Raw genomic sequence first — 25,150 nt, 5'->3', positions numbered from 1 at the left:
GGAGGTTGCCATTTGTTTGAATAATAAGAATTCTGGTGCCACCATGATTGAGGCTTTCAATGTTATTTGCCGTCAGGTCAATTTAAACCTGACCATAAAGACAAAGCCTAATAGGCTCAGGGGCCCCAGATGGTTTGACTCAAACTGCTCCAAGGCTCACTCAATCCTCCTAAAGGCTCTAAAAAACAAACCCAGAGATAAAGAGCAGATAGCATCACTGAGGAAACAATACAGTCACGCTATCAGGGTGAGGAAATCCGAGATAAAAAAGGAGGCCTGGAGTGATTTATTATTGCCTGAGATACAGAGAGATAGCGCCAAATTCTGGGCAATAATAAACCACCCATACTTCACGGGACTAGACAATCAGAGAGCAGATTGCATTATACCAGACGAACAGTGGGTGACACATTTCAGTAACATCTATAGCTGTACTGATACTATCCCAGACTGCGAGATGTCACTCACACAATCAACAACTACCATCTCTCCCTTTAGTTTAGAGGAGGTGAAAAAAGCAATTAATGACACACTCTATAAAAAGGCACCGGGGCCCGATGGGGTCCCCGCAGATTTCTTCAAGAGTGCCCCTGAACTAAGCACCTAGATTCTCACAAACATTTTTAATGCGACAAGGGATCTCATTTTTCCTACTAGCTGGGCCAAGTCCATGATAGTACCGATCTTTAAAAAAGGACAGAGGACAGATCCGGCCTGTTATAGGCCAATTTCTCTCATTGATTCTAGTGTTAAAATCTTGGGAAGAGTCCTTTTAGGAAGACTGACTCAGCTTTTAGAAGGGAAGGGTGTCCTATCAAATGCACAATACGGCTTTAGAGCCAAAAGAGGAACCTTAGACTAGTGCCTAAACCTAGAACTAATCATAAATAAATATGTAATCGCCAAGGGGGGTTCTCTGTACATGGCCTTCATGGACCTCTCATCAGCCTTTGACCTGGTCAACAGGGCAAAGCTGTGGAGGATCCTTTCGACGATGGGCATCGACCCCCCTTTGGTTGGATACCAGGCTGAGTTATATAGGGACCATATGACCTCGGTCAGAGTGACTAGGGAAGGAAGATGCACTTGCCACTTTAAGTCAGAGAGGGGGGTTAGGCAAGGGTGTATCCTTGCCCCCCTCCTCTTTACTCTTTATATAAACGATCTTGAGGTAGTCTTGGCAGCATCCCACACCGATATTCCGCGTGCAGGTGAGACAAAGATACCTGTCCTCCTGTACGCGGACGATGCAGCTCTTTTGGCACGCTCCGGAGTGGCACTAAATAAACTCCTTTCATCTTTTGGGGACTTCATGGCCTCGTTGGACATGAAAACCAATACAGAGAAATCTCATGTAATGATTGCAGGAGCCGCAGGCAGGAAAAGAAAGTCGAAAACATTTTTTTGTGCTGGGAAAGAGGTCAGGAGAGTCCCATCTTTTCCATATTTAGGGGTGACCTTCGATGAAAAGGGCACTTGGGGCCCCCAGCATTCCGTTAAAAGCAACGCTGTTGCAAGAGCGGCAGCAGGGTTGCTTGGTTTTGCTAAAAAACTAGGTGCCCGTCCCATGGAAAGCATTATTAAGGTCTATAAAGCAAAATGTTTGTCTGTTGCCCAGTACGGCTCTGTTATTTGGGGGTACACTAATCATGACAAAATCCAGAAAGTAGAAAACAAATTTCTGAGATCCCTGCTTTCAGTCCCCCAATCGACTCCCACTTATGCATTACACACAGAGCTAGGATTGGGCTATATAACTGACATTTTAAAACTAGCCCCAGTCATCGGATGGATGAAAACTTGGCTTAACCAGGAGCTTACATTAAACCACATTATTTTAAAAGATTGTTTAGCCCTGGATAGAGCCCAAAACATCCCATGGGTAAAATACGTACAAACGCAGTTAACTTTAGCCGGCCGTCCGGAGCTTTTCTCATCTCCAGACTTGATAAGACAGGAAGATCTTAAAATAGTAAAAAATACCCTGACAAACTTATATGTCATGGAGTGGGAAGCCATAGAGTTAAAAAAAACCATGGTAAGGAAACACTGTTTGTTGACATCTGTTCCAGGAATGGAACCATACCTTTTCCTGGTAACTAAACCATACCATCGTTTCCTTCTAACGAGATTCCGTTTTGATTTGATCCACTTCATTCTGGGCAATTTTAAAACTTGGAATAGACCCGATAATGCTGAACCATGTGATTGTGATCACTTTTCCACCCAGGACACGATTCACTTTACAATGTTTTGCGGTCATTATACTGAGATAAGAAAAAGATATTTGCTTCCAATCCTGCGCAATCAAGGCTTTATTCAGGTAAAACCAGCCCTGATGTTTTTGCAACTCCTTCCCAATGAAAGAGTAGCCTCTCATGTTGCTAGTTTTTTAGTCGCAGGAGCACGTATAAATAAGCACCGCACAAGAATTAGGCACCTTACTCCTGAACATTGACTTCCCTTTTTATTTCATTGATTTTAAACGCCTTGTCTTTTAAAAAGTCTCTTTTTAATATTTTTAACATTTTCGTATGATTCATTTTGTATATTGCGATTTTAGTGTTTTTTAAACATTGATTGTCTGTTATAATTATGTATTAACTTGTGTTCTGATGAAATGTTGCTATGTAATAATGCTCGTTCTTTTATGATTTTTAATAATCGAATAAAGATAATTGACTGACTGATTGAAATCCAACACCTTCTCCCCCTCCGCAAGTCGTTGTTACGACTTGCGGGGTAATTGTATGCGTTGTTACAATGGGGTCGTTATAACGACCGCGTTGTAACAACATGCGGGGTGACGGTTTCGTGGTGAGGGTGGTTTACCCTGCAAAGATATTGAGGTCTATGAAAAGAGGTCACAGCATGCCCTGACTCTCAAAGGGTCGGGGTCAGGAAGAATTAGGTGATGAAGCATGTTACCGGATAACATTCAGTGAATTAATGTTCCTTCAAGAAAAAGGGTTTTCCTTTCTTTCCAGTGGACCCACCCTAGAGGACTCAAGGTTGACTTTCTTGATTGTGACACTGTATTCGAGGAGGGTGAGTCACTACCTCTGTTTTCCTCTGCCCTCCCTCACCTGATGTTTACATGCATATTAGTTGACATGGCTTTCTCTGGAACCCTAAACGTGTTTTTTTATTCTTCCCTCTGCATTATAGCCCTTTGGCTATTTAGTAGTTTGGCACATCATGATTTAAATGCATTTTGTGTTAGGCTTGCATCAACTTTACAGTACAAACTATATTTTGCCTGGAAAAGTTGACTAATACTGCCTTTGCACCACTTTAAGTTGCACAAGCATTGTGCAATGGCCAGGGTCCTTTCTCCTGTAACTATAGAGTTTACTTTGGAAGAGCCAGCACTAGAAAGCCTTAAATCTCTGTGCTTTCTTGGCTGTGTACAGCTATGGGCCGGCAACCATTTTGGTACACAGACGTTATGAGGTGGCTACCATTCTTTAAGGCTATAATGTGATTAAACCCTCCCTGGCACTCCGTTAGCTCAAAAAAAGACACTTCCCCTCAGCGGAAAATGTGAACGCCCTCACTCTATCAATCCATATCTACTTACGTACACTGCAACTGGACCACCAGCTCCCTATTTGTTTCCCTTTGTAAAAGATGCCATCTTCCCTTAGATTGGAGCAAGTCTTCAAGTAATACACATTATATTTCTCAAGGAGTGTATCCCTGCCTTGCGTAGAACCTTAGATCTCCAGGAGAACCAACCTCCCTAAAAAGTAGTGTTCTGCCGTGTTCAGCACACAGCCTGGGTTAGGTTTTTCACCAGCCCTACAGCTCAAAGTAACTTCTCCGTGATCCCTAGACCCCTGCCTATAAGAAATATGCTTGTATTGAGTTGACTTAATCGACTTCTGACAAGCAGGCAATGTGTCTTTTTCACTGACTCCTCTCGCTAGCACCCCATATCTGGGAAGTGTGCACAATATAGATGAAGGTTTAAAAAAAAGCTGTATCAGAAGTGTGTCCATGCTAGTGTTGGCCCACTATCAGCAAATAAATTACTTCATGGTCTGCTGAGATGTATGGGTCTGACTTAGAGCTGGCTGGTAATAAAAAACCTCTGAAGAAGGATCTTGAAAGAAGTGCTACCGGTGGGAATAATATGATGGAGACAATTTCAATGGTAGATTCTACGCTGGAATTAGTTCTTCCTTCAAGCTTTTAGGTATTTCCATCACCACCCTATTCTAAGTCAGGCCCTAGGGCCTTACTGGGAATCATCTCCCAGCATGGAGGGCTGAGAATGCTTCTGGACATTTCATCTCACATCCATCAATTCTAAAGTTCTCAAAAGTACCATGGAGTGAAATGGCAGCATGCCTCATGGTTGGTGTGGTACACATTGCACCATAGGGAGCCTTGGGTGAACGGGCAAACCATGTAAAGAATAACTTTAAAATGTGGATATTGTCTTAAATCTATTAGATCTCTCTCAAATCTCCTCCTCTCTCTCTCTCTCTCCCTCTCTTCCCTGTCTCCCTTCATGCTCCCCTACTCTCAGGCACCCGTTCAATCTGCAGGTCCTGCAGGCCTTCGTAGAATGTCACGAATTTTCCAATCTCAACCTTGTCCAGGCACTGAGGTGAGTGAAACCTTCCAGTTCTCTTCTCTTTTCCCACCCTCTTTCTCTGCCTCCTGGCCTACTCCTGCCTTTCCCATTTGCCATTATGTGCCAGAGGAAGTATTCTGATCAGAGCCCTTTAAAGCCTTCAGGAAACCAGGGGTTGTCTACCTCTGGGTACCAAAAAGTCAGGGAGTTGGTGCCCCTTTTAACACCTTGACTGCTTTGGATATTTGACTGCTGTGCTGAAGGTCAATAGAAACGTGTGTGGTCATGACGAGCTCTGCTCGTCATCAGCACACGAGCAGTGTGCCTCATGATGAGCTGAGCTCGTCATGAGCATGGAAGGGGTTAAACCTGGCTACTGTTGTTATCAGACCCATCAGCATGGCTCTGTGATCCACATGGTTGCATTACCAATGTTCTACATGCCAATAATGCTTGAATAAATCAATTTGTACGCCACTACTCTTTAACTAGCCAGCTGATGAATTATTATTATCATTATTAGTGTTGTTATTATTATTATTAGTAGTAGTAGTTGCTATTTATTGAAATATTTATTTAGCAGTTTTATATAGCGCACAAGCACCAAGGGGTGTAGATGTGCTTTGCACACTAACAGCAACACGAAGGCCGTACATCGACCAAAAACAGAACAAACGAAAAGGAAAAACAGGGAAATAGCCGAGGGACTGGGAGAAGACAGACTGGGGTGGAAGTATGTGAGAGAAGAGGAAGCAGAGAGTGCAAAAGGCAGTGGAAATAATGAGAGGGTAGAGAGGGAAGGAGCAGGAGTGGGGACGGCAGGGAAGGAAGGGGAGTGAAATGTGAGGTAAAGAGGGCTGTGATGGTCAGGTATAGATAATCACATGAACGTCAATTCACCAAAAGGCCAGGAGTAGTGGACATGACATCACAAGCCATTTTACCTTAATGTTCACTCCCATTCATGCTTACACATGCACACACAATCACTCACATACACACACACACTTGCCTATATAAACACACACTTACCTGCACACACGCATACAACATATATTTAAAAGCATTTTTACTTCACGTAGCTTGCAGGGGGGGTCATATTCCAGCTAATAATTGTACTCCATTATTTATTACACTAATAGTGAATAATATAATATTATTCACTAGAAATGTAATCCAAAATTGATAGACAACAATAAAAATGGAGACCCAGCCAATATCCGTAAGGCACTGGCGTAACGAAAACTGAGGGGGCCTCCCAGCATGGTAAGTAGAGGGGCCCCCTCCGGGTTTAATCAGGAGCTCCCCGGCCAGAGTGCAGTGCCGAGGGGGCCCCCTGGAGTTTGAGGGCCCCTGCACCGCGGGGCTGCGGGGGCCTGTGTTACACCCCTGGCATAAGGACGAGCTGCCACTGTGCTCCTGGCACTGATTTTGACACCTCTGAGGCCATGTGTCACAAATGCAGTGCCAGGGGTAACCAGGGGCAAGGCAGGGGTCACAGCTGCAACCACTAAATGACGTCCATGTATAGTCAGAAGAGATGAGCCTTAGGAGTCAGAGAAGGGTCCTGTAAGTCTGGTCCCAATTTCAGTGGGAGGGGAGATCCAGAAGGCTAGAAGAGAGGGGGTAGGGAGGTGGAAAAGAGAGTGAAGACTGGATGGGAAAGCAGAGGGAGGGACAAGGAAAAGAGAGAGCTGACGATTATGGCAGGAGGGACAGGGGCTTGAGGGGTGGGGAGGCAGGAGAGGGGACACTGGGAGAATATGAGGCCAAGTGAGAGTGTGGGAGAGGAGGGGTTACAAGGAAGCAGCCGGGGGAAGGAGAGAGTGAGAGTGGGAGGGGCAGGATAGGATGACAGATGGTATAGAGAAGAGGTGAAGGGGAAGAGAGAGAGTGTGGAAGATGGGGAGAATTTAATTGAGGAAGAGGAGGGCCCAGGAAAGAGGACAAGAGGTGCAAGAGGCACACAGCGGAAATAAGGGGGGAGATGCGATGGAGGGAGTGGTAGAGGCAGGATGAGTAACAGGGCAGGAGGAAGTGAAGGGGGAGTGAGGGAGGAAGAGGAGAGGGAAGGGGTGAGAAGGAGGAGACTGGGAAGGATAGAGGGAACAGGAGATATGTAAAGGGCCAAGTAAAAGAGGGAAGAGGAAAAGGGTGGGGTGTGGGGAAGAGGAGAGGAAGTGGCGAGGAGGAGGAGAAAGGGGAATGCTGAGGGAGAACAGGAAGTGAGGACCGGGCAGGAGGGGTGACAGGTGTTATTAATGTAGTATTATTATTATTATTAATATTATTATTGATGTTGTTGTTCTCTTTCTTGTTCTTTTTTTTTTGTAAACAATTTTTATTGCAGATCCAATCACAGAATATGTCAATCATATAAGTATCATCAGTGTGAAATCCCCCCTCTCGTTTGTAAGTCCCCATCTAGTATACACAGCCGTTCAGCCCACATCCCGGAGGTCGGGCGGCAAAATCACAAATCGGTGCAATCCTCACAATCGGAGGTCACTGTACGGCGCATTCCGGAAGTAATACAGCAATCGGGGCAACGCTATCATCTTAAGCAGCGATATGCGGCCCGTGACCGATAACGGGAGAGTGGCCCAGAAGGACATATTGCCTTTCAAGGCTCGTATACAGCGTCCGACGTTCCCTTCCAGCATGTCTGCCTCTTCATGGTAAATATGTACCCCTAGGCCGGAGGAAGGGCTGGATCTCATGCTTACATAGGGGAAATAGGCAGGTCTTGGCCCAGTTAACCCTCAGGCCAGATACCTCCACAAAGCGCGCTAGGAGTCTTTCCGCCCCTGACAGCGCCTCATCGGCATCTTCCAAGAAAAGAAGGAGGTCATCCGCGTATAGCGAGATAAAATGGTGAATCCCACTGTGGGCCAAACCCCGATAGTAGGCGCCCCTCCTAGCCATGGCGCCAGAGGTTCTACCGCCAAGGCAAACAGCAGCGGAGATAGCGCGCAGCCCTGCCTGGTGCCACAAAGCACTTCAAATTGATCCGATATCAGGGTGCCCACCCTCACTCTCGCCTTCGCCTCAGTATATAATACTTTCGTCCATCGTATGTAGCCCTCCCCGAGCCCAAAGCACCGCAGCACTCTATAGAGGTAATCCCATTCCAGGCTATCAAAAGCCTTCTCTATATCCACCGCCAATACCAGGGGAGCTCTTGCCTCCGGCGGTGGGCTGCTCAGTAGGCGGGTCAATCTCCTAATATTGTGGCTGGTGTTTCGCTTGGGAATAAACCCGGATTGGTCTCTATGGACCAGAGTCTGCATGTGCTGTAATAACCTGTTTGCTAACACCGTGCTCAGGATCTTATAGTCGGTGGTCAACATTGACAGCGGTCGGTAGGACGCAGTATTAGTGCTCTCTCTCCTTGGTTTCAGTAGGGGGATCATTAAAGCTTCACGCATTGAGCATGGTAGTCGTCCCTTAAGCTTAGCTTCAGCATAAATAATTTGAAGCCGCGGGCCCAGTTGATCGAGATATCGCCCATAGAACTCAATCGGCAATCCGTCTAGGCCTGGGGTCTTATTCCGGGCCATCCGCTTTACCGCTCCCCTGATTTCCGTTAATTCTATCGGGCACCCCAAGGCTTTCGCCTGGTCTTGGTCTAGCCGCGGCAGCTGCAGGTCCTCTAGGAAAGCAGCTATATCCCTCTCCTTATCGCCGAGTTCGCTCCTATATAGTTGTTCATAATAGGTCCTGAAACTATTCAGGATCGCCGATTGCGTGGTACACATGCTGCCTTCCCCCTCTGAAATGGCCAGAATCGGGTGGCTGCGTCTAGTGGGGTTGGCCAGCCAAGCCAGCAGAGTCCCCGCCTTGTCCCCTTCAGCGTGCGTTTTCACCAGATACGTCTTGTAATCATAACTGCGGAGGCGCTCTAGTTCTGCCGCCACCGCCTCCCTTGCCGCACAGAGATCTCCCTGGAGGTCAGGCCGGTCCGGGCGCGCCCGCTCAGTCTCACACAGTTTGCGTTCCGCCCTGTCCAGGTCATCTAACAATGTTTTGTGGGCCCCCGCGAATTTTCCGATACAATTCCCGCGGATTACTACCTTAAGGGCGTCCCATTCCATGGCTCTGGAGTTGGTGGACCCTTCGTTCTCCGCAAAATATTGCTCAATTCTGTCCCCCAACGCCTCGCGGAACGGCGGGTCATCCAATGTGCCCGGGCGGAGCTGCCACGTCGGGACCTTAGAGATTTCAGTCATCCAGTCAATCGATAGTAATAGGGGGTTATGATCCGAGATCATGCGTGCTAGGTATTCGGTGCGGGCGACCGCAGGGAGCACAAGCAGAGAGCACAAGAAGGCGTCTATACGAACGTGGAGGTCGTGGAGACCAGAGTGGAATGAGTAATCTCGCTCTAGTGGGTGTTGCGTGCGCCAAGCATCAGTTAACCCCCATTGTCCCTGCCAGTCTAATCTGCATTTCGCCAGTCTGCGTACCGGGGATGTGTGTAACGGAGGGTGCGATCTGTCTAGGTCAACATCTATTACCGAATTATGGTCCCCCCCAACAGAACAGGGCCTGCAAGATAACTAGCCAGTGCCCCGGAGAGCCGCGCATAATACGCAGCTTGGTCCACATTGGGTGCATACACGCTGCAAAGCACTATGTGACGCCCTCTAAGAGTTCCCTCCACCGCCATGAATCTCCCTTCTGGATCCACCATCTGCCGAGTAACTTGGAACGGGGTACCCGCCCTTACCCAAATCAAGGCTCCCCTAGCGAAGGCTGAATATGTCGTATTAAACAAGTGTCCCCTCCATCTACGCTGCAGTGCTATGCCCTCCTGTTTCGTCAGGTGTGTCTCCTGCAGCAGCGCTATATGAACCCCTCTGCGAACTAGATAGGCATGTATCTTGTGCCGTCTGGTCATGGTGAGCAGCCCCCTCACATTCCAAGTCACACACTTTATCATCCCTGTATTAGTCATTATCCCCATAATAATCAGTGTGGTACTGTGCACTGTATCCGTACCCCCGATCACTCATGATGACACATTTCCTCCTCCCCGCAACAACATCCCCCCTCCCACAACTGTACCTCTGGCTGCCCCAACTGCCTCAGGCACCCCTCCCTCCCCCAGAACAGGACCTAACTGTGCTAGAGTCGCTCCCATCCAAACCATGTGCGGGCAACCGTGCCCTTCTTCCCACCTAATCCGCAGTCTGTCCTGCGGAGGCCTTATGGGCCTTAAGAGGCGCGAGTTGGCTGCGGGTTTTTGAACCTCCGTCCCCTTCCCCCGCCCTCAAAACAGTGTTACTCACAACATTATCGTCCAAGATCTGCCTGCTCCGGCCATTAGGTCAGCCAAGTCCCGTCAACAAAGGGTAGCACTGGGTCGACAGAGCATCCCTAGCCTTCAACAATCTCTCCCGAAGTTTGCGGTGTGATCTACGGGCCCGTCGTGCTGCCAAATTCCGACAGGTCTGTTTCAGAGTCCGTTGCTCGAGTCTCTGACCCCGAGGCCTGCTCCGATTGAGTCAGGACAGCACCCGACAAGTCAATTACCGCCTGTAGTGCGGCCTTCCGTTCACTCTCCGTCTGCGAGACCGTTGGTTTTCCAGTCTTCCGTTTACGGCCCCGCACCTTTCGAGATCTTCGCAGCGGCTGCTGCAGCCGCTCTTCCTCCTCTCTCATACGTGCTCCATCTGTTCCGGCTTTGTACGTGTCCCACCAGGCCCATGCTTCCGCTGAGGTAGGAAAGAACAGGGATTTCTCATCCACTATCACCCGCAGCCTGGCCGGAAAGAGTAGCGAGTACTGCAGGCCCTCTGTCCTCAGTTCTTTTTTGATGGATAAGAAAGAGGCTCGTAACTTCTGGGTCTCGAAGGTATAATCCGGAAACAGCGTCACTTTGCAATTGTCTACTTGGAAGGGGCCCGCTGTTCTCGCTCTTTGCAGTAGCCAGTCCCTGTCCTTGTAATGTAGTAGTTTGATTACTACTGGTTGGGGTGATTGTCCCGGACTGGGTGGTTTGGCTGGTACCCGGTGAGCCCTTTCGATGGTGAAGAAAGGATAGAGTCCCTCAGGCGCCACTTCTGTCTGTAGCCAGGTGGTCAGGTAGTCCACAATGTCCGCGCCTTCTTTATTTTCCGGAAGGACAACAAGGCGCACATTGTTGCGTCTGCTGCGGTTTTCTGCGTCCTCCCCCCGCCGCTCGAGGGCCTGTATTCGGTCCAGAGCTTCTGTTAACCGACCTTCGACAGATTTGTGCGCGGGTACCAGCTCCTTCAGGGCTAATTCCGTGGTTTTGACCCTGTCCGACAGTTTCCCATGGTCCGCTCGCAGTAGTCCAAGGCTCGTGGCCACTTGTGCTGTGTCCTGGTGCAGGGCGTCTTTTGTGGCGGTGATGGCCTCTAGGATCCGGTCCTGCATCTGCTGGAGATCTGGTGGGGCCGGCAATGTGTCGTCAGGAGCCCTTTCCCTTCGTGCCTTTGGGTTTCCCCATCATGGGCTATTATTCGCGGACCGGGGCAGTACAGCACCGAGAGCGATGGCTGGCGCTCGTCCCAGCTAGGAAAGCAGCTCGCAGTCAGTAGGGGCCGATAGGTCGGTGGACTCAGGAGTAGTGACAGGTTCTCGTTCAGGACCTCTGACCCCGCGCAGCTCCCAGATATCCAGTCCCCCTCCTCTTGTCACTCTTCACTGGGCAGCTCCCAGCGCCGTTCCCCATCGTACTCCTCGTCGCTGCGAGGGAATGCCGGCCCCGTCGCTCCCCCACCAGTGATGAGCGCCCAAGGCGATGTACGCGGGGGACAAGGCAGCGGTCCAGGCGTGTGCGCCAATGCTTTCTTTTCGGCGGCCGCCTCGCACAAGCTCCGGGGGCTAGGTCCAGGGGGGCTCCCCCAGTACGGCACTGAGCAATGCTGGTTCCCCGTTGACTCCGCCGAGGTGGTCCGGGCCCCTCCAGTGGTGGCCGGAGATCAGGCGCAGGTCGGAGGGTCCCCGGCGCCCCACAGGCGTTGTTCTCTCGGCAGGGCTGGCCCTAGGACATCAATTGGGCATCCCCCCCTCCCGTGCGGAGATCCGTCTCTCCAAGCGTGTTCCCCGTGAAGCTCGTGGTTGTCTGGTGAGGCCGTTGAGCAGGCGGCCCCAACGTTTTCAGCCCCAGGCAGCGTCAGTGGGCTGGTGGCCGCCCGTTTCTGCGGGTCCCGGCCCCAGGGAGCCGCGTCGGTGGTCCGCACTTCTGAGGCGATCCAAAGTGTTCCCGCAGCCCCCCCTTCTCGGTCGCTCCAGGCCGCCAAAGGCCGGGGCCTCGGATCAGCAGGTGTGCGGGTGGGGAGGAGCGGTGTCTGCGGTCCCAGAGGCGAGCTGCGCTTCCGCTGATTCTACAACGTTGCCGCAGGCGGGGCCGCCACTCGTAGCTGGCGTTCCCGCGGTCCCAGCAGCTTGATGCGCTCAAACGATCAGGAGAAGACGGGGAGAGCAGCGCAACCCGGCCTTCTGTACCTCCGGCCATTGCAGGCCCCTGAAGCCGGGGTGTCGAGTTGGTCCTCTCCAGGCGGGGGGAGGGGCCTCGCTGGGGCCGCGAAGCGGCGGCAGGCACGGCTCCGGGTCAGGGGTCCAGCGGTAGTCGCTCGTTCCTCCGGCCTGCGCCTCGCATCGGATCAGCCCTCGCTGGCAATCCTCAGGGGTGGGCGGGCCGGCTGATCGGGAAGTGGCTCCTCGCAGGTCGCGGGATCGCCGCCATCTTATGATCCGGCAGATCGGGTCTCCATCACCAGTTTGTCCCTTCTCCGGCGGTGGTAACAGATCGCCTCCTTGACCGGAGCAGGCACAGGAGCGTCCTCTGGGAACACCCAAATTTCGGTGGGGATCCCAGGGCTGCAGCAGGAGAAAGGATGGATTAGCGGGCGGGGGGTCGGGAGCCTCGTTAGGCTGCGACCATCTTTGCCGGCTACAAGCCCTGCTTCTCTTTCTTGTTCTTAACAGTATTATGAGTATAACTAAACTACAATTAAATGCATATTTGGTCATTATTTGTATAATTACTATTATTATTATTATTAAAAATTATTATTATCATTATATCAAACACAATATGTATATAGTTGATGACTAGTGATATTAATGTGATGAATTACTACAGTTAGTAAGAATGCTAAAAATATTATTAAAATACTCTAAATTATAATGGTGATAATGGAAATGATTATAATATTGTTCATGCTGCTACTTCTGACTATGATTATTATAATTATTATATAATGATATTAACCCATTTTTATAACAACTTCTAATGTTGCTGCTAACAATTGATATTGCAGTAATTACCCCATCAACAATATTAATTGTAATAATTACATAATATGACTTTCTCACTAAATCGTGGAAGGACCAGCGGGGTTATATCCTTCTAAGTAACTTTTGACTGTCCGCCTTCCTCTCTCTGGAGCCGATTTACAGAACTAATCTGAAATAAAATCCTAAACTTACTACTTTTGGTATTCACAGAAGGCATTTGGTAGTCGTAAAGTTAGGACTCCTAAGTTTACTACCAGTAAACTAAGACAAAATCCTAACTTTATGACTTTCGGTATTTTACAAAAGGCATTTAGTAATCGTAAAGTTAGGAGTCCTAACTTTTCTACCAGTAAATGCCTTCTGTGAGTACCAAAAGTAGTAAGTTTAGGATTTTATCACAGTTTAGTAGAAGTAAAGTTAAGATTCCTAAGTTTACTACTAATAAATGCCTTCTTTGAAGGCCAAAAGTATTAAGTTTAGGATTTTATCTCAGATTAGTTCTGTGAATTGGATCAACTTACCCCAGGAGGTCGAACGTGACCCAGTCTAATCTCTCTATGTGTTTCTTAAAGGTCTCATAACATCCACTTGTCTCCTTGTCATACTAAGCTTTCTACCCACTTTGTATCATTTAGTAAGTTTAACTCACAAAAAAGAAGGGGGGGGGGTCTTCTTCATTTCTTTTCATTTCTTTCTTGTACCCACCTGTTTTACCCATGAAATGACTTTTTGACTTGTACTATGCTGTGGGTAGCTCTTTTAATTTTTCTTCCTTTTACTTCATGTAGTTCTTCTTCTTCACTTTGATCCAAAGGGACTGCTTACCCTCTTACTTTCTTTTCTCTCTGTTATCTCAAGTGTATGTTGTAGACTTTGCTTACCCTCGTCCCCCACTCATTCCTCTCCCCTTGGTCCGTATGTTCTGTAGGCAGTTCCTCTGGAGTTTTCGTCTCCCCGGAGAAGCTCAGAAGATAGATCGTATGATGGAAGCCTTTGCTGCTCGCTACTGTCTCTGTAACCCAGGAGTCTTTCAGTCTATAGGTAGGTATTTGTTCACCCGTCAATCACATTCACTGTAATATCCACAGACTAATATTCTACACCCCTCTGTTTTCATTGATCACAGAAAAACAAAACAGAACCTTGTAATAACCTAGACCAGGAGGAAACCAAATTGCATTCACCCAAAAGAGCCAACCCAACAAAAAGAATTCAACAGTATTTACAAAAAGTTAACCAAGCACACATCATTCAATGTGAAGAAGGCAAAAAATATTCTGTAAACTAAATCAACATGGGCCAACCCATGGAAGAGTCAAAATCACTATGTCAATAATGCATCCTGAAACTCTCCCCATATATGTTCTTCAAAACACACTGAGCAAGATCGGAGCAAAAACTTTGAAAATCCTTATAATCCCCAGTTTAACCAACTAATTGGCACATTAAATCAACTGACAAATGCACTCAACAGCAGACCAAGCCAACATCAACCGCCACCCCACAATATATTGCACAGAAACCTAACAGTGCTTTAAAAACCACACAAAATCATAACAAGCTCATCAACCATCTCCCTAAAAGATACAGAAAAGTCACCAAGTAATGCGTTGCTATTGTGCTCTCCATGGGCCCCCATCCCTGGAGACTCTTGAATGAAATGGCATTTGTAATGCGCAGCTATGCCCAATGGGCGTCAAGGCGCCTAAATCAAATAACAGGCTGTCAGCAGTCAGAAACAGAGCTTACTGGTATGCTTTAATAAAAAGCCAAGTTTTCAATGACTTCCTGAAAAGGTCAAGAGAAGGCAGTGACTTGATCTCCAGGGGGAGTGAATTCCACATCTGGGGTGCCAGTATGGAAAAAGCTTTGCTCCCCCATCTAGCCTTCTTGGCTCGAGGGATTACCAGTTGATTGAGCTCACTGGAGCGTAGGCATCTGTTCGGGACAGATCTAGTAAGTAGGGATCCAAGGGCATCAGCCGAACATGCAGTTAAAGCCTTATATGTTAGACAGAGAAGTTTGAACGTGATCCTTGAGGGAATAGGGAGCCAATGGAGATTCTTCCTCGCCAAGGTCATAGATGACAACCAAGGCAGGGCAAGGGCAAACCGCGCTGCCGCATTTTGTATGACCTGTAAGCGCTGCAGAAGGCCCTTGTTGGCCCCGGCGTACAGTGAATTACAGTAATCGAGCCTTGAGCCAACAAGGGCAATCACCACCTGTTTCCGTGCCTGTGGGGAAAGATAATGGACGATCCTTTTCAGGGTCCTGATGACGCCCCAACAGGTAGCCACCGTTCTGTTGACCTGAAGCTCCATAGAGAGCTGGGTGTCAAAGATGACACCAAGGTTCCTGGCAGATTGTGTAGGTGTGGGGCAGATGCCTAAAGAAGGAGGCCACCACTCACCTGACCACATGCCCTGATCTTTGCCAAAGACCAGGACCTCTGTCTTGTCCCCGTTCAACTTTAGGGAGTTGGAAATCATCCACTCTGCAACAAGTTGCATGCAGGCCCTAAAGTTTGACGCAGCTTCATTCACAGAGTGGGTCAGGGATACCATAATCTGCGTGTCGTCGGCATACGACACTACCTCCATCCCCTGAGATCTTACTAGTCTTGCAAGGGGGGCCACGTAGATATTGAACAGGGTCGGGCTCAGTGCCGACCCCTGTGGCACCCCACATTGCAAAGACTTAGCAGGGGAGAGGTACTCACCTAGCATGACACGCTGCTCTCGTTGGTATAAGAAGGAGCTCAGGAGACTGAGGGCCGGTCCTTCTACCCCTGCCTCCCTTATCCTGGATGTTAAAGTAAGGGGAGACAGGGTGTCGAATGCTGCTGTAAGGTCCAGCAGCACCAGCACGGTGGTTTGACCCAAATCCACTTTTCTGCGGATGTTATCCATGACCTTAGTCAAGGCAGACTCCGTGCTATGCAGCTTTCTAAAGCCATGTTGGGACCCGTCCAAGAAACCTGAGGCATCAAGGAAGTTAGAAAGATGAAGGTTCAAATGGGTCTCCAACATCTTGGTAGGGGCCGGCAGAAGGGAGATGGGTCTGAAGTTCTTCAGTACTCCGGGGTCTAAGGTGGTCTTTTTCAGCAGCGGCTTTACAATGGCTTTCTTCCAAAGTGAAGGAAAAATGCCTTGTTCCAAGGCTCCATTCATTCCAGCATCGGAGGAAGAATGATATCCCTACAGTTCTTTAGTTGTTTCAAAGGAACTGGGTCAAGTGGGGAAGACGATTTCGTTTTGTCCAACAGGCTATTAAGTCCCTCCAAAGAAAGAGCAGGGAAATGTTCGAGGGACTGGGGGGTGTCTCTGCTCCAAGATTCCAGCAGTTTAATTCGAGAAGAGTCCTCAGAACTCAGAGAATTCCTCTGTGATTGTAGAGCTATGTAGATATCATCTATTTTTTTGTAGAAGAAGTCTGATATATTGTTGCATAGCTCCTGTGAGGCAACCACAGGGTCTGGTACCTGGAGAGAGCACAAAAAAAAAACCTGGTTAAATGCCCAACCAGACTATCTCATGACTGAGAAACATGATAATGTACTTCTTTTATGACCATGATACAAACGGGGTCTTTTTAACAAAAACTGCATTTAATTAAAAAAACTTTATCAAAAAAACTTTATTTAAAAATGTAAATATGTTGTGTCAACAGGTTAACTAACCGGAATTTATGGTGAAATTTAACATGCACAGATCACGGCATTATGCAGAATTGTAAATAGGTATGAAATGGACAATGTTTTTTCTCTCTCTGATTATTTTTTCTGTCTCACCACGTCTCGGGACTTTGTTCATTCACTGACGGAACACCTTGTCTCTGCTTAAATTGGTGGAGGTATCTGCCCATCCTCTGATGTCTTGTATTTCACACAAATCGTATTCAAACTCTCTCCACTTTGACCTTCTTTGCCTTTCTTAGGGCGGTCTTTCCAATCCTGACACATAGGTGCAAAGGTACTTGCACTCTTTGATCCACTCTGTTTTTTCGATAACTTTGCACGTTCTGTTGGGGTCTTAGGCGCTTTTCTCTTTTTCCTTCTTCCTTTTTCTTTCTGACTTGATAGACACTTACACCCGTTCTACTGTGATTTATTACAGCCTTGAGAAAGCCCTGGCGCAATTCGCCACAGGGGCGAAACACGTGTCGGCTGTCCACGCTTGTATCTTCATTAATAAAGAACTATTTTTCTACAAAGAATTGGCCATTCTGATCTTCTTCATTTAAAAAAGGATTGAGCCCAAGGATTTTGAAAATGTAACACTGCACACACTCATCATCCCCTCTAAAGACCTGGAGAGAGCACAGTGAATCCACTATTTTAAAGAGCTCTTTAGAGGATGTTAGAGAACAGGTTAGGTTGGTAAAATAGTCCTGTTTTTCCTTAATCACTCTATTTTTGTACTCTCGTAACAGGCTCTTATAGACTTCTCGATCTTTGGGATCCCAGGATTTACGCCATCCACGTTCCTTCTGTCTGCATTTTTGTCTAAGAAGCCTCAGGTCAGTTGAGAACCAAGGGGCAGTTGGCTTCTGTCGAGCTACAGATTTCAAGGAGGGAGGGGCTAATTCATCAGCGGCTCTGGTGATAGCATCAGTGAGTTCTTGAGCCGACTCATCCACCTTCCGCTGAGTTGTGATATTGGTGTTAAGAATAAAAGGGGCGAGAGCCTCATTTGTAAAATTTCTGAAGCTCCTTTTAGAGTATTTTTTGCCAGTGCCCAAATCAACATCAGAACAGGGGATGTCTAGGGACAATGGGACTGCTAGGTGGTCGGACCAAGTAATCGGTACCGGCGTTCCAACATCTAGTCTAGAGTCGTTAGAAAAAATCCCATCAAGGATGTGCCCCGCCTTATGGGTCGGGTGGAGAACTCTTTGGACAAAGTCGCACGCCTCCAAAGAATTAAGCAAGGAGGAGGTATCTTTCGAGGCCATATCCTCTAAGTGGAAATTGATATCCCCCAAAATGGTAAGATGTGGTCTACCAAAATAGGGTTCCAAAATTCTAAAGAGTTCTGGGCAAAAGTTAACTCTGGACCCGGGGGGCCTATAAAGTAAAATACCAGAAAAAGAGCTCGAAGGAGCATGCACAATACAAAAGTATAGGGCCTCAAAGGGGTCAGTAGGAACCGATAGGGGTTTTATGGTGCAAGAGAGAGTGGATTTAAAAAGAATAGCTATTCCACCACCTCTACAACGTTCTCTATCTAACCTCAGGAAGGTGTATCCTTCAGGTATGGCCAACAGAAGATCATGACCAGAGGAGTCAGAGGCCCACGTCTCGGTAACAAAGACCCAGTCCGGATGCCTCGTGCTAACAAAGTCATGAAATTCAATCCCGTGTCTGATCAAAGAGCGTGCGTTGATCAAGAAGCCCTGTTTGGATTGGGAGATATGACTAACAGACGCAGGAGGGGCAGAATGCCTGCAGGCCTGAATAGAACAATTAAAAGATATTTTACAGGAAGGACACGCACGCGCCTGAAGCAGTACCTCCGGTCTAAGCCGATGATGACAGAAGTGCGCAGGGGGTCTCAGTAACAGCAGGTTGCGAAACAAATCATCCCGGGTGGGGGACATGGATACGTCGGGAGTCCCAGGGTCCAGCACGTCCTGCAGCCCGTCCTCAGCGCGGACGGGCGCAGACAGGCTGAACTCTGGCGTAACTCGGGCGTCAGTCTGGCGTCCCCGCAGCGCGTATCCGCTGCGCGTCAGCATGACTCGCTTAAGTACACGCCTAGCGTCCTACTGGCGACTAGAGCGCTATGCCTCAGAACACCACAGTCACAAGTTGAAAGAATATGCAATAACATATTTACAAATATGCAATAACATATTTACAAGTTGTCAACTTCAGGGAGCCAATACTGGATGATTCACCGCACCCTGCAACCAAAAGACCAGATGTTGTTACTATCTCAAGCAGCAAGACTGGAACACTCTTCTCTGTTTACAAATCATAGGAATCTCGGTTAGCACTATTATGCAAAATGATCATACAAACAATGACCCACTAAGGAAATGTATCTTTACAAGACCATTTTAGATTTCAGAGTGAGAGTGAGTGGAGATTGAAACTGAATTCCGAAAATAACTTAAAACTTGGATTTTTGAGCTTCAGGAGTCACAGGACACCATAGCTAGAGCTCTAGTGTGAAGGTTGGATTAGTTAACATTAGCAGCCGGACCGTTTTACATCTTTGGGTCATTCTGTTGGTGCCTAGATGCTCCTTGGAGCGATAGTAGCGCGGTATAAAAAAAACCTTACATTACATTACATTACATAAGTATATCGACATGATGTCTGTTAAATCAACAAGAGCTGAAAATGTGTTCTGATTACTGCTGTCTCAAAGTTGACTATAGAAACAAAAGACAGACTCCTGTCTTGTTTCTGTGAAAGGCTGATGGGATTACGCTAGTCATCAGGAAGAAGCAATGGATTTATTAAATCAAAGCAAAACAATGCATCATTTTTTACCTACCATAAATTAATAAGCACAGGCAAAGCCAATAGGTCACGACAATGTGAGAGTGTTCGAATTGGGGGTCTCTAGTTGGCAGAGGTGGGTGCCTTCGACCAAATAGGAAGACTTACTTCTAGTCAGGCAAAGGGGCACACACTGTTGATAACCCCTGCTCACCCCCTTGGTAGCTTGGCACGAGCAGACAGACTTATCCCCAAGGCAATACGTAAAGTATTTTGCACCAACACCCACAATAACACTGTGACACACCACAAAAGGACACCACACAGGTAACTATAAAAAACTCTTTATCTAAAATTTAGGCAAGACTAAAAATCAACAATGCAAGGCCAACATACATAATAACTTCTGTTGCAGATGAAAACAAAAGTGGTTCTTTGATAACCAAACAAAAACGATGTCTGGTAGGGTTTCTTTAACTTATAGTTCACTTGTCCTTGCAAAAAGAACACATCCCAGCAAAAGGGGCTGGGCCTCAGCTCCAAATCATAAGGCAGTCCCTGTGTCCCACTATCGCAGCGAGTATGAAAATGCTGCTTGATTTCAAAACGGGACTCCAAACATAACATAAGCACCCCTCTGCCTCCAATGCCTTAATACCGCTGCCCATTCACACCCAGCACCCAGCGCTCCACTCAGTCTGCCCGCAGTGCACACAGCAAGCACGGCGGCAGACGCGGGCTCCCAAAAAGGGATCGGAGCCCGTTACCTGATATGCTTGTGCGGGGCAGCCTGGGCAGCTCAATGGGACTTCCCTACGGGACAGGCTCTGTCTTTCCAGCGCTCCCCGACCTCCGATGTCGAGCTGTGGATCTCCCGCGATGGCGGCTTCCTCGAGGATGGGGGCACAAGCACTGGGCTGTCACGAGCGCTGAGCCAATCCCAGCGTGGCGCTGTCGGCGAGCCCCGCAAACACGTGACTCTTCTTTTCGGCCGGGCCCAATCACAGCGCTTCTTCCTAGTCGAGCCTTTCGCGGCGGACCAATGACAACAGGCTCCTTAGTCGAGTCTCCTGCGGCGGTCCAATCCCAGCGCGGCATCTTCGGTGATGTCAGCGGCCCCGGGGCTGATGGCGGTGAGTTTCTTTGGCTGTTCTTTGTCCCGGGCAGCGGCGGTGATGTGCAAACCGGGCAATTTGGGGCACGGCAGCTCCCTTAACAGGGCGTAGGTCGCAAGCAGGCCGCCCACAATGGCACAAAGTTGCTCTGGGAATTACTAACACAGGAGGCCCAACAGTCTCACGGCCAGCGTTAGTTGGGTGCCAATGAGCACACCTATCCTCCCACACAGCAGGCAGTTAGTAGCAAAGCACAGCTGGCGAATAAGATGTTTCTTACAGCGTCTAGGCTCTTTGTGGGAACTTTTTTAACCCTGTGTTCCAGGAACAGGAGGTCAGCTCTTCTCAGGCCCTTGGAGACTCTAAGCAGACACAGCACACAGTAAAGTCTTGGTTGCAAGCAGTTGGTGGGATCACAGCACACAGCAAAGTCCCCTTCTTCTCTCCTTTAGTTGAAGCAGCAGAACAACAGGTCAGCCCCAGAGCACATAGCAAGGGCAGTCTTCCTTAGTTTCTCCAGCTGTTCTCCTTCCGGCAGAGGTTCCTCTTGATTGTAGAAGTCTGATGTTCATGGGGTTGCTGTCCTACTTTTATACCCCTAAAGTTTTTGTTCTTCATGTGTTGGGGGTTCTGGATCCAGTTCAAACCAGTCCTGGGGGCACTCTGCCAGTGCACATCTTCTTCCTTTGAGACAGGGGGCCAGGGTCCTCAGACGCCCAGCAGGAGGTGGAGCCAATCCTTTGTGAAGGCAGGCACAGCCCAACTCAGCTACAGGGATTTCCCCACCCACCTCTCTAAATGCATATGGGCCTATTCAGCCTAGGACTACACACCCAGACTCATGGAGCCAAGACACCTCACCAGCCCCTGTCACTCCCCACAGCCAGACAGTCAATCCACAAACAGGCAGAGACACACAGGAAGGTTTGAACAGAGAAACAGCAGCTTTCTAAAAGTGCCATTTCTAATCGCAGGATTTAACAACCATCTTCACAAAAAGATGTGTTATTAAATTCTGAATTCAAGGGTACCAGACTCCATGTCTCCATCTTCTTCCTATGGGAAGACAGGCTGGTATACTGGTACACAGCCTTCCCCATTCTATCCTATGGGCAAGATGGTCTTCCAATAGTGAAAAACGAAATTGGCTGTATTTCACTATTAGGACATGTTACACCACCAGTACATGTCCTATCTTTCACCTGCACTGCACCCTGCCCAGGGGGTACCTTGGACCTACTATAGGGGTGTCCTATGTGCACAGAAAGGGAAGGGTAGGGCCTGGCAAGTGCCCCTTGCCAGGACAACATGGCAGTTCACAGACTGCACCCAGGCACTGCGGTGGCAGGCTGAGACACTATTTTAGGGCTACTCATGTGGGTGGCACAATCAGTGCTGCAAGCCAACTGGTAGCATTGGATTCACCAGCCTGGCACACTCAGTGCACTTTACTAGGGACTTCTTGGTAATACCAATATGCCGTTAATGGATAACCAATCACAATAACAATTTACACAGGGAGCACTTGCCCCTGGCCACCGATTAGTAGTGGCCTCAGGGCCCAAAGCATCTAAACCAGCACAAGTGAAATCCAGCATAGCATTAAAAACACAGGAGGCAGAGGCAAAAAGTCAGGGGTAACCACACCAAGGATGTCAGGTCTAACACGCGTCCCCTCCACTGACACTGTGAGGCACACACTATGGCTGGACCAGACTGAGAGGAATATGCAAGAGACAAGAACTGCCTGCAAGCAGACCCAGAGCTCGACCATTGGAACACACAAACTCCTCAGCAAGACCGTTTTTCTGAAATCAACACATTGGGATTAGGCCACAGCAGTGTCGGCCGGGACAGGTCCGAGTCAGTATGATAGTTCCCGTTGAGCTGTGCAGGACCACACACCAGCACGAGCTGTGAAGCCCCTGCCTCAACCTATAGAAATGGGCCCATGCACTGCAGACGAAAGACTATGGTGCAGTTCAAGGGAGCAGCACTACTGGATAACTGTGACTTAGAAGACTACTACGGGTTACCAAAACGCAAACCACATTTCATGTGAGAGATATGCCCGGCCCCGGGGAAAGCAGAGTCGCAGACTAGTCTTTCCCCGGGGTCTTTCGCGCAGGGGATAGTCCAGGCAGGGGAAGGGGAGGAGTTAGGGGGTGGGTACTTAAGCGCGGGGGAGGAAGGGATCTTCCTCTTTTCTGCGCCTGGCACCATCGGGAGGGAGCTCGAAAGGAGTTGTAGTTAGTGCGTAGTTTGAGGCCTAGTGCTGCTTTTGGGATTTGTGCTCGGAGCTGTTTTACGACAGCTGGGGTTTTTCTTGCCCTCTTGTTCTTGTTTTTTGGCTCGGGTAGGATGTCTGGTGTGTCTGCGGAACAGGTCCGTGAGGCCTTGTTACTGCTTGCTAGGGCCGGCCGCGAGGACCTTATTAGGCCCGGGGTCATGGACCAGGCCTGGGTGGGGGCCACCAGGGGCACGAGGGCTGCCTCGGCCGGGGTGCATGCGGCGGTTTTCGCCTGCTTGGAGGATGACCAGGTCCTGGAGGGTGGGCCTGAAGTCAGGAGGGGGGGGGTGTTCCCAAGGATGCGGGGCGGGAAACGCAGGACTACCTCCGCGCGCCCCTTCCCCCCGTTGGAATTTTTGCCTGGGGCCTCGGGGGCGGCCGTGAGGGCCGCGCCTGATGCGCTCCCGCTCCGCGGGCCCCTGTTGGCGCTGGCCGGCGCCACGCGGGGGGAGGAGCCAGGAGATGCCCAGGCCGGGCCCGCTTCAGGCCTGAATGGGTCGGTGGGCGGCGGCGGGGCCTCTGGGCCCGTGGCCCGCTTGGAGGGAGCGTCTTTTAGTGGGGATGGGCCTGGGCTTGAGCTGCGGGAGCCGGGGGAGGGGTCTGGGGGGGCTCCTATTGACTTGTCCCGGGGCACCAGGGCGGGCACCCCGGCGGTAGTGTGGCCGTTGGTGCCTGGGTTTACGGTAGGCCGGAGCGCTTCTCCCGCTCTGGTTCCTATTGGCGGCCCGGGTTGGGTGCAGGGTTTCCAACAGGTGGGTTTCTTCCCCCGTGGGGGCGAATTCTTTGGCCACGGCCCACACCTTCCCCCCCCGATTTGGGGTTCCGTTTCCTGGGAGGAGAGGTCACGGGGGGAGCGTATCCTTGAACAGATTCAGGAGGTCAGGTGGGCTGAGGAGACGAGGGCCAGAGTGGGTGCAGTTTGGGGCCACAACATCGAGGGTCCTCCCACCCCCACCTCTGAGGAGGAGAGGGAGGTGGAGAGGCAGGAGGAGAAGATTAGGCAGGCGAGGTTGAGGAAGTCAGGCCCGGCCGCCCACCTTCCCAAGGGCGCGGCCGGGGTAGGGACGGCCAGCACGGCTTTGAGGCCCGATGGTGCCGGGGCCCTGCCAGGTTCGAGCGACCTGGGGGGCGGGAGGGGATCCAAGTCGGCGGTTGCCGGCAGAGCGAAGGGGGGCCTTGCGGGGCGCAATACGGCTCCGAGACACAGGCCGGAAGCAGTAGGGCAGTCCGCGGCGGCTGTCCCTCCTCCGCGGGATCGGGCAACGGCTACTGGTGGCGCCACCGGAACGCGTGGCCGCGAGTGTGTGCAAAAGGGAGTGAAACGTGCTGTGAAGGATGTCGCATGCGAAGGTGTGGATCAGGAACCGGTGCTTGAACTGGATTACAGCGAGGGGAGCGAGGAGTTGGAAGAGGGGGAGGTGCGGGATGACCTGGAAGGCGTAGGCCGCGCGGCGGGGGATGACAGCCTTTGTGTGTTGCAGGTCGACCCCGGGACGAGGAAGAAGACTGGAACTGGGAAGGCCCGTGGAAAGGAGTCCAGAGGACGGCCCCGGGAGCGGACGGAGGCACTAACAGGTGAGAGTGCCTGGTGGGCGGTCTGGGAAGACGCGCCCCGGGGTGGGGAAGGGAGGAAGCGGGCCTGTAGGTCGGTGGGTGTGGGGGATGGGTCTGTGAGGGAGGGGGGGGGCGCCTTCGGGCGGTCCACCTGCGAATGGTAAGAAGGTGGATGGTAAGTCGGTGACATTGGGGGTGCAAACTGACAAAAGTGATGGGAAAGATGAAAAGGGGGTAAAGGTCCCGAAGAAAATGCCTTATATGGGACTGGCGATGCCTTTGGGGTCGCATTTGTCGGAGAAAATGAGGGACAAGATTTGGAAACATGAGTTTGTGGATGTGTTTAAGTTGCTGCACCGGGAGGTTCAGGCGAAGGAGGGTTCCAAGGAGGAGGAGTGGGAGCTGACGAGGCGGCCTAGGGTGCCGATCACTATGGAGAATTGAACTTCGGCCTTTCTGATCTATGCTAGCGTGTATTGTCAGAAGTATCTGGACCGGGCGATTGCGCTATTCAAATACATGGATATCATTCGTAAGGCCCAGATGCAGTTTGGGGGGTTTGCATGGCTGAGCTATGATGAGGAGTTTCGGGCCCGGGTCAGTGCCGATCCGGAAAAGAGCTGGGGGGAGGTGGATCAGGAGCTTTGGATGCAGTGGATGGCGTCTTCGCACTCGTCAGCCTCTACACATACGGCCAGCGGTTTACCGGTGTTGTATCGGTCTTTTCCGACGCGTCCCGCCCAGGGCGAGGCGGGGGGCGGAACTGTGCCCAACACCATTGTGTCCGGTCAGCCGCCCAAACAGGGAGGGGCCACTACGGGGGTGTGTTGGAGCTACAGTCGGGGTTTCTGCTCCAGGTACCCTTGCAAGTTCAAGCATCAGGGCCGGCT

At 50.0% G+C, this 25,150-nt stretch overlaps 1 protein-coding gene across 3 annotated transcripts in view; it reads left to right on the top strand.

Moving 5' to 3' along the window:
- The window catches only part of CYTH4 (cytohesin 4), a 249,374-nt gene that overhangs the window by 206,906 nt on the left and 17,318 nt on the right, over positions 1–25,150 (top strand). For all 3 annotated transcript variants that reach the window (XR_015309467.1, XM_086963093.1, XM_086963086.1), the window contains 2 exons: positions 4,535–4,615; positions 13,782–13,894. Coding sequence is in view for 2 of the 3 variants with exons in the window: in XM_086963093.1 (XP_086819219.1) it covers positions 4,535–4,615; positions 13,782–13,894 (194 nt within the window). In the remaining variant the exon portion in view is untranslated. The remainder of the gene's footprint in view (positions 1–4,534; positions 4,616–13,781; positions 13,895–25,150) is intronic.

The sequence above is a fragment of the Lissotriton vulgaris genome, chromosome 1_1 (genome assembly GCF_964263255.1).
Source record: "Lissotriton vulgaris chromosome 1_1, aLisVul1.2, whole genome shotgun sequence".
NCBI lineage: Eukaryota > Metazoa > Chordata > Amphibia > Caudata > Salamandridae > Lissotriton > Lissotriton vulgaris.
The sequence above is the reverse complement of the archived record's forward strand: the minus strand, read 5'-3'. Positions and strand labels throughout refer to the sequence as shown.